The sequence below is a fragment of the Bidens hawaiensis genome, unplaced genomic scaffold (genome assembly GCF_021521415.1).
Source record: "Bidens hawaiensis isolate Kalapana, Puna unplaced genomic scaffold, B.hawaiensis_p1.1 tig00019103_1, whole genome shotgun sequence".
NCBI classification, from domain to species: domain Eukaryota; kingdom Viridiplantae; phylum Streptophyta; class Magnoliopsida; order Asterales; family Asteraceae; genus Bidens; species Bidens hawaiensis.
Genome location: NW_027492904.1, coordinates 261,586 through 271,035, shown reverse-complemented (window position 1 = coordinate 271,035; position 9,450 = coordinate 261,586). Strand labels below are relative to the sequence as shown.

General features: G+C 34.6%; 1 protein-coding gene across 1 annotated transcript; it reads left to right on the top strand.

Moving 5' to 3' along the window:
• Positions 1-4,398: 4,398 nt before the first annotated feature.
• LOC143557742 (histone-binding protein MSI1) lies at positions 4,399-8,090 on the top strand. Its single transcript, XM_077046746.1, has 6 exons — positions 4,399-4,805; positions 5,449-5,775; positions 5,857-6,009; positions 7,238-7,362; positions 7,454-7,549; positions 7,862-8,090. The coding sequence occupies exons 1-6, from the start codon at positions 4,461-4,463 to the stop codon at positions 8,085-8,087; spliced, it is 1,272 nt and encodes a 423-aa protein (XP_076902861.1). The 5' UTR covers positions 4,399-4,460; the 3' UTR covers positions 8,088-8,090.
• Positions 8,091-9,450: the final 1,360 nt, after the last annotated feature.

Below are 9,450 nucleotides of genomic sequence, written 5' to 3'. Positions count from 1 at the left end.
CTCAAGAATTTAGAAGACCATCATCACTCATCAACATACCATAATAGAAACAATATGTTAAATACATAAATTAAAGTGGGTGAATGTAACATATTGAATACATGAGTTACATAGTAATATATTAATAAATATTATACTAGCTTTTTAGTTTTCATGCAATACAACAGAATATATAAATATATTTTGAATATTAATTTGTGACAGTGATGAAAAGATGTTTTTTAACACAATCTGTAGATAATTCATTTAAAAAAACAATAAACATCAAATGATGGCATCAATTGAACAAAAGTGAATCTATATATAATAGACTAATAGAGTAATAGTGTCTGGTTAATAAAATCAAACAATATAACAGTATTAGTTGCAAAATAAACCTGGATCAACAGCCAAGTATCCTCGATTAGTTCTAGGGCAGGCAGTTTATCGTCATTCACTATGAAACACAATCGTCGTTTTGGTCTTGGTCTTCTAGAGTTCTGGAGTATTTTAATTTCTTAATCTGTCGATTCAATATCCAAGGCGGCAAAGGGTTTTGGATATTATGAAATCATATTAAGTGGGCTATAATATTATGAAAGAAAGTAATATTAAGTGGGCCAGAAGTAATTTTATAATGGGCCTGAATCATATTATATGGGCTGTAATGTTGTGAAGTAATATTATGACAAGCTCGATAAGGCTCGACGAGCCCAACGAGCTTCACATGCTGGGCTCGGGCTCGACAAATAAATGAGCCTTTTTTATGGCTCGGGCTCGATAAGGCGCGGCTCGTTCAAGCTTTTTAACGAGCCGATCTCGAGTAGCTCACGAGCAGCTCGGCTCGTTTGCACCCCTAAGGAAGTATAATATCAATGAGTCTAAAGAGAAACCAAAGGGTGCTGATTCAGTAAAGCCAAGTGGGTCATAGGCAATGATAGCACAAGAAGGGATTGATTGGTTACAAATATTGTTGGGTGATGTATCTAATGAAGTGCAGCAAGCTAATATGGCTGTGATTAGTGAGAATGAAGAGATTGTGGGTATGGAGGATGAGAAATTGGTTGAGGAAAGTGAAGATTCTGAGACTGATTCAGAAATATCAAATGCTGATAAGCAAGGAACACTTGCTTGCCTGGTCAAAATTGAAGAGGTCAGTTCTAACTCTTCTCAAATTGTTTCTTCTGTTGATAATGAAACTCAGAAAATTGAGTTCTCATTATGTTGAATCCAAGTCTAAACTTGAATTGATATGTCAACACAATGAGTAATTAGTGTGTGATCTTGCTATAATTCTCGATAACTATCTGCAAATGGTTGAAAGTGATAAAAAAAATATAAGCAAAAGATTGATACTTTGTTCGAAAGTAATCACAATTTGAAAGCAAAATATTCTACCAAACAGAGCATTATTGAGAATCAGTTTCAAGAGATTTAAGATTTAAAACCAAAATAATTGGGCTTGAAAATGAGGTGACGGAGTTGAAAAAAAATTAAAAAAAATTAGAAGCTCATCATACCGACACCTCCGGCTATAATTGAATAACGTTCACTATAAACGCAAACTCCCAAATTAATAACATTCACTATCTACTTAAAAATACATACAAATAAACACAAAATATCCCAGACTAATAACATACCTATTGTTATTTTCTTGGCTTCTAATTTTGACATATAGTTGCACTTGTATCATATGATTGAACACCTGCACTCAAAAGAAAATCTTAATAAAAAAAAACTTTGCATAAAAACTGTCAAGTGCTTTAAATATCCGGTTGGTCAGCTAGAATATACCATATTTTTAACTTCAAATTTGGATTTTATTTATATTAATTGAAAATCCTAGGTGCTATGAAACATACAATTATTATTACTATATATATTTTAGAACTTTGGTACTGCAGGGACCCTATTGGACCACTTTGCGACACCTTAGCGGTGGAAAATGCTTTTTGTTTTTCTTACCTTTGTTTTGATTTTTTTGTTATTGTTTTGTTTTAGTTCCACTACCGTAACGAGAAACAACCAAATGTCGATTTTTTTTGTTTTAGTGTCGGTATCGTAAAGAACGTGACGGAAACCGCCCAAATTTGCATAGATTGATCGCCTTAACGTCCGGGATTAACAATGGTCGGATTTTACCAACGCTTGAGTTCTACTGACCGACGCTGCCTCATTGGTTCACCTTAATTTGTATAACTTTTGTTTAATTTTTTGGTTTTTATACCGGCACAAAAGTGCGCGTAACCAAAACCGACCGAATTCGCATTGACTTGCCGCCTCAATGCTTAGATTTTACCATCGCCCGAGTTTTATCGACCTGCCCCGACGCAATGCGTCAAGTAGAAAACTAGTTAGTAATAAATTGAAATTTGTAAGGTACATTCATTATTCATTTTTTTTACTGTGAAAAATGAAAGCCTTGGATCAAAATTCAAACTTGAATATATTGCTATAACAATTGCTATACAAACGGGATGTTTACAATCCCTTTTTCCTTTTCATAAAAATTGCAGAGCATAATTCGCACAAAATATTTAAACAAACCAACAAAATTTAAAAAGGAATAAATAAATAAAGATAATATACGGAATACAATAAGAGGGGAGGGGGGGGGGTGATTGGTGAAATAATTGTCACAATCTGTAAATCTCAACTTGTTGTAAAGGTTTTTAGGTCAGATGAAAGCAAATACTGTTACCGATTCATACGTTAACCCTTATCTGCCTTTGTATTTCAATAAATTGATGAAATCAATAATAATAACAAATGTTACTAAAAATTAATGGTTTTTTTTTATTGAAATAAAACATATGAGGTTTAACCATCCTATGCCTAAATTTAAATGATGATATGACTTGGCTTGAGTAGATTAAACAATAATTGAATTAACATGAATCATTAAACCCCAAATAATTGAATTAGCATGAATCAATTAAACCGTAAATAAATTAAAAGTTAATATCAAAAATCATAAATAAAAAAATCGATTTGAATCAATTAAACCCTATCAATTTGGAAGCGACGAACTTACCAATCAAAAATCAAATTGATGTTGGTTGTAACAGACGGACGTTCGTAATCGTACTACCTGAATGAATTGATGTTACCACTATAATCTCTAGATTCATATGGTGGGAAATAGTGAATAAGCGTGATAATATTAATAACCCTAGATGGGTTATAGCACTAACCTAGTTTATGTTATGACTCATTTCAATATTGATTTTTGACTCATGAATAGTCTGAATGAGAGGAGAGAAATATAATTTTGTGTGGGAAAAATTGGCCAGGAATCAATATATAACTGACACCTAAGCACAATTATTTTACTTTATTAGAATAGGTAGATGTTTAAATAATATATATAAATTGTGTTAAATAAAAAAGAAAAATAAGAAATGAAGAATGATGGAAAATGAGGGGAATTATCCATACTCCTAATTGTAGGATGATAACGAATGATGGATGCAAAGCTGACGTGACGCAAACGTGTCAAATGAGAGAAAATAGTTCAACGAAACCATACCCCTTAGTTTATGTATCTTTCATTCAATTTGTCATTTATTATTTCTTTTTTTTCCAATTTATACATGCATTCAAATTTCAATTATTATTTCTATTGATGGCTTAGGGACCGTGAGTTTGTTGCGGGCCAGCCTGCGCTGAAGGCTGAACCGGGCAAAGTTGTTAAATACGAGAAAACTTGTTTTGAGAATCAACATGTGTTTCTCCCATTTTGTTTTTGATACATTTGGTTTTCTAGCCCTGGAGGCTGTGAATTTTTTGAGCTGGGTTCAACGCGTCATGCATGATAATTTTTTGACTCCTAAGTCTCAACGCTTCATTTTTAATAAGATTGGCTTTGCTATTCGGGGGGGGGGGGGTTGCGACGCAGCTTGTTACCCCCGTTTGCCTGCCACTTTGTTGTAGTCGTTTTGAGTTTAATGAAAAATATATAATTCAATAAAAAAAAATCTTTTCCATTTTGCCGTTGGTGGAGGGCCCACTTTTGCTGGCACAAACATGTAGTACAACCTCCACCTCCACATCAGTGTTGTCCGCACCATCCTTATGTGTTTAGAACTTCCTGAAGCCCGATATAGGTGTTCTATCGTCACATGCGGTAACATGAAACATAATTTTGCTAAATAGAAAACGTATAGGCGAACAAATCGGTATTTTTAGGAACTGGGTTTTCGGTATAGTTGGGTATTTAACTGGGTAAAGGTGGAAATGGTTCGATCCGGGTCTAGTTGCGGATAAAAGTCCCGGGAGAAATCTAATACCAGATCATACCTACGGGTCGGATAGTATTAACCGGAACCGGGTATTTTGTGCCGCACCTCTAAGCAAAAGAGTGATAGAGACGGCCCATAACCATATGATAACATAAAACCCTTCCTTCCCTCCCTCCGTTTCCTTCCAAATAACCCCCAAAATCAAATCTTTCTTTCTAAATTCCAAATAGCCAAACGATGGTGAAAGACGACGACGACATGCGCGGCGAGATGGAAGAGCGTCTCATCAACGAAGAGTACAAGGTGTGGAAGAAAAACACACCTTTCCTGTACGATCTCGTCATCACCCACGCCCTCGAGTGGCCCTCACTCACCGTCGAGTGGCTGCCGGAGCGAGACGAGCCTGCCGGAAAAGACTACTCCGTCCAGAAGCTGATTCTGGGGACCCACACGTCGGAGAACGAGCCCAATTATTTGATGCTGGCACAGGTGCAGTTGCCGCTTGAAGATGCGGAGTATGATGCCAGGCATTATGATGATGATCGATCTGATTTTGGTGGGTTTGGTGGGACCAATGGCAAGGTTTGCGACTTTGATTGATTTGGGTTGGTGGGCTTTGGAACATTATTCGTGGGTTTTGTGTTTTACAGAGTTTGTTTTGGTTTTGAGTGGTAATTAGGATTAGGGTTTGTTTTTTTTTTGAAATTTTGATGAATTGGGTGGGTTTTTTGGTTTGTGAAATTGGTAATCGAGTTGGGGTTTTAGTGTTAGTGAGAATATTATTGGTGGGTTTTGTGTTTTACAGGGTTTAATTCGGTTTCGAGTGATGATTTGGTGATTTTAGGGTTAGGGTTTGTTTTGTGAGTGTGTGTGTGTTAGGGTTTTTTCGTGTAGTCGGTTGCTGATGTTATACATAAGAACAGGTGCTGGTACTTTTGTAGGGGCATCTAAAATGCTCGAACCCTTGATTAACCCGACCTAGACCCAAATAAGCTAATTAGAACCAGGTTTACCAAGAATTTTTTTTTACTTGTTAATTGATTCTTAAAATAGATTTAGGGTTCTGTTTTTAAATAAAGGGTTGTTAGTGATTAAAGTGTTTTCAGTTGATAATTTTGGGAACACGGTTTAGGGCTTTTGGATTGTGTTGTTTTGTCTTTTCAGTAGAATTGGCTTTATATTTCTTCTTCAGTATGCTTAATTGTTCATTATTTTTCTCTTTTAGGTACAAATAATTCAGCAAATAAACCATGACGGAGAGGTTAACAGGGCTCGTTACATGCCTCAAAACTCGTTCATAATCGCTACAAAAACAGTCAGTGCAGAAGTTTATGTATTCGATTACAGCAAACATCCATCTAAACCTCCTCTAGATGGAGCGTGCAATCCTGATTTGAGACTAAGGGGTCACAACACTGAGGGATATGGTTTGTCATGGAGTAAGTTTAAACAGGGTCATCTTCTTAGTGGTTCTGATGACGCTCAAATTTGTCTTTGGGATATTAATGGAACTCCCAAAAATAAATCACTTGACGCCATGCAAATATTCAAAGTAAGTCTACATGTCATAAGGCTGTTATATGTTATTATACTATTAAGTATTGATTTTAGGATATTTCTTTTAATGTTACAGGTTCATGATGGGGTTGTAGAAGACGTTGCATGGCATTTGAGGCATGAATATTTATTTGGTTCGTGTGGGGATGATCAATACTTGCATGTATGGGATCTTAGGTCTCCATCGGTTACTAAGCCCGTTCAGAGTGTAATGGCTCACCAAAGTGAAGTAAGTACAAAGTCTTTTACAAAGTGTGTTGAACCTTGGATTGTTTGAACTGCTTGTGGGACACAAAGTGTGTTTTAAAAAATATAGGTCTGGTTCGGTCACTTGCAGCTGCAAGTATTTGATCTCTGGCCCTCCAATATCAACATTAGGACGATTATCAACTGGCCTACCTAAATGTTTGTACTATTTTTGTAGGTTAAGTTTAAATATTCTTTTATACTATTTTTTTAAGAACAGCTATATTTTTGTATATTATTTTAAACTGAACTAAGAAATCAATTGATTTATAAATGTGAATTTTTATTTATATTTTTATATATACATGTAAGATTTTTAATCCAGCAAATAAATTTTATATATTACTTATGTTATATACTTTTATTTTTTGAAAAAATAGTTAGGACGTAATCCGGTTCTGTAGTTCTGTCCAATCTGTGAACTAGTAAGACGATCCGCTTGATATCTGCCCCGGGTTTGAAAACATTGGCTTGATTAATCAAATTATCTAAAACAAAGTGTAAATAGGGAATTCTGTTTTACCCTTCATAATCTAAAACTGAGATCGAGTTAGAAGCAGAATATGCTAATTTAAATGTTAAAGACTAATTATGTAATTTCTCCTAGACTTGAATCTAAAGAATGTTAGGTTTGTAAATGAATCGAACGGGGCATATTCGTGAGGGTTTGTTTGACTTTAACTAAGCAAATGATCAAATACGGACATTAAACAGTATTCTTGGTTGTGTTCATTTGTTAAAGAAAATGATCGTGTTGGTGTTCGTTTCCAGTATAAACAAATGGTTTGTGAACGTAAACAAACGAACATCGTCGAGTGTATTGCAAGAGGTGATAATTGTAATGGACCCAAATATTTTAATAAATATATAAACAAACGAAACGAGTTAACTGAAACTAACAAACATAAATGAACATAAACGAAAATGGAGACATGTTTTTATGTTTGTCTTTTAACTAAAGCAAAATAATCGTTCATGTTCGCTCGTTTATTAAATTCACGAAGCATAAGAGAACTTCCGGTCGAAAGTTCGGTTGATTTACAGGCGTAAAAAACGTGTAAAGAACGTGTTTCTTTTTGTAGGATAGTTAAATTGGCTTGACTCACTTTGCACGAAATAGAACGTATGTTTATATGTTTGTTTGTGTGTTTGGGGTAGGTTAACTGCTTAGCTTTTATATGTTTATATGTTTGTTTGTGTGTTTGGGGTAGGTTAACTGCTTAGCTTTTAATCCTTTTAACGAATGGGTTTTGGCAACCGGTTCAACTGACAAGACCGTTAAGTTGTTTGACTTACGAAAGCTTAGCACTGCTCTCCATACATTTGATTGTCACAAGTAAGCGTTACTTCTTGCTTATCTTGTATTTTTATTTTTATATATCTAATTTATTTTCTGGTATGAGTTTAATTGCTGTCTTGTTACACAGGGAGGAAGTGTTCCAGGTTGGCTGGAATCCCGAGAACGAGACGATATTAGCATCTTGTTGTCTTGGTCGACGACTCATGGTGTGGGATCTTAGCAGGTACACGTCTAAACTGTTAAGGGTAGTTTAGTCGATTCACATGCTCTTAATTGGAAAAACTAACGCCTATCCGTTCCAAGAACCGTCCATGTATCGTTGGGGGACCATACATGTAACTTTTCAAACTTAAGGATCAAACTTGTAATATAGACATACCACAAGGGACCCTCTGAGTAATCAACTGAAACGGTTTTATTTATCTAATTTTACCCATTAGAAATAAAACATGACCTGGGTCAACCCATCAGATAATATTAGATATATAAAATAAATACATTGAATATTATTATAATTTTTTTGGTTAAAAAACAGGATTGACCAAGAACAAACACCAGAGGATGCTGAAGATGGGCCACCAGAGCTGCTGTTCATCCATGGCGGACACACAAGTAAAGTTTCGGATTTCTCCTGGAACCCGTCTGAAGAATGGGTGGTGGCGAGTGTTGCAGAGGACAACATTCTTCAAATCTGGCAGATGGCGGAGAACATCTACCATGACGAAGATGAAACGCCTGCAGAGGAATCTCGAGGTGCTTAAATATATCATCTATCTGTCATGACCATAGTTATTATTATTATTATTGTTATTACTGTGAAGACTTAGGATTGGTTTTCGTGTAATTCAAAACATGTTTAATGGATGGATGGTTGTGTTGTTGAATTTTGTTGTGTTGCTGCTGTAAAAGATGTGTTTGGATCACGGAGCTGATTTAAGTTTACTAACTTTGATTCTGACATGCGATCGAGCTTTTGTAGATGTTAGAAATATTTATTGTTTTTTTTTTAATTTTAGTTTTAATTTTTGAAGGGTGTGTTACATATTTACATGTAGTGTAAGTTTGTGGTATGACAGTTCAGACAACCTCAACCTTAAGCTTTCACATAATGACAATTTAATTTAGCATTTATTCTATCACATAACGGAACTCCAATCTAGGGCTGTTCAAAAAGCTTGCAGCTCGAAGTTCGTGTTCATGGCTTGCTTGATAAAAGCTTGAATAAAACTTGCTAAAAATATTTGATTTAAAATAACCTGAGCTGAGTTGGATTAAATTTGTAACTGAGCCAAAATCAACCTAAGCTTGGCTCCGGTCATGGCTCGGCCTATTGACTCGATCGTAGGCGTGTTTAACTTCAAAATCGAGCTAGACTCTAGCTAAGCTGCCTCGCTTAATTTCGAGCTCAAACTCGAAACCATCCTGACTCGACTCGTAACAGCTATATTCCAATCTGAAGACAGGTAGGCCCTTTTTGTCCCTCTTAAGTATAGTTCAAGCCCCTAACCTAAAATAGTTTATTTTAAATACCGGTATTTTATTCGTACAGAATTGAACTAAAAAAAATGCAAACTCAAAAAAAAAAATAATAATATCTATCATATAATATTTGTTGACTTATGATCAACGTGTTGGTGGAAAAAAAATTATGTATTTAATTGTATTATGTTTGTACCTTTTTTATTTAATATGTAAATTAACTAATCATGCCTTTTTGTTATCGAAATTTCGAATTCTTTGGACTTATACACTTAATTTTGTTAAACCTATATTTTATATGGGTATCTAATCTACTTTCATATAAATACAACTTTAATTAAAAAAAATAATTTCATAATAAAATATCATCCAAAAGTTAATCCACATTCAAAAGACAATATAAAGCACTTGATTTTTAAAAGTATTTTTTTTTAAATAAAGGAGTGCAATAGATTTATATCAACGGAAGTGTTGTATGCATTGAGTTCACGATTGCTTAGAAGATGAAATTTACTCTCATCACTATCCCCATCAACAAGAGTATAAGCACTTTCATTTCCTACAATAATAAATTAGAAGTTTTAATTACCTCTAATCATAATATAAAAAAAATTACATGAAATACGCAGCATATAAAAGTTGCCT

Excerpts from the sequence above, each read along its gene's own strand:
- LOC143557742 (XM_077046746.1), top strand. The coding sequence starts at position 4,461 with ATGGTGAAAGACGACGACGACATGCGCGGCGAGATGGAAGAGCGTCTC. Across the intron at positions 4,806-5,448 it reads TTGGTGGGACCAATGGCAAG|GTACAAATAATTCAGCAAAT; the intron begins GTTTGCGACTTT and ends TTTCTCTTTTAG. Across the intron at positions 5,776-5,856 it reads ACGCCATGCAAATATTCAAA|GTTCATGATGGGGTTGTAGA; the intron begins GTAAGTCTACAT and ends TTAATGTTACAG.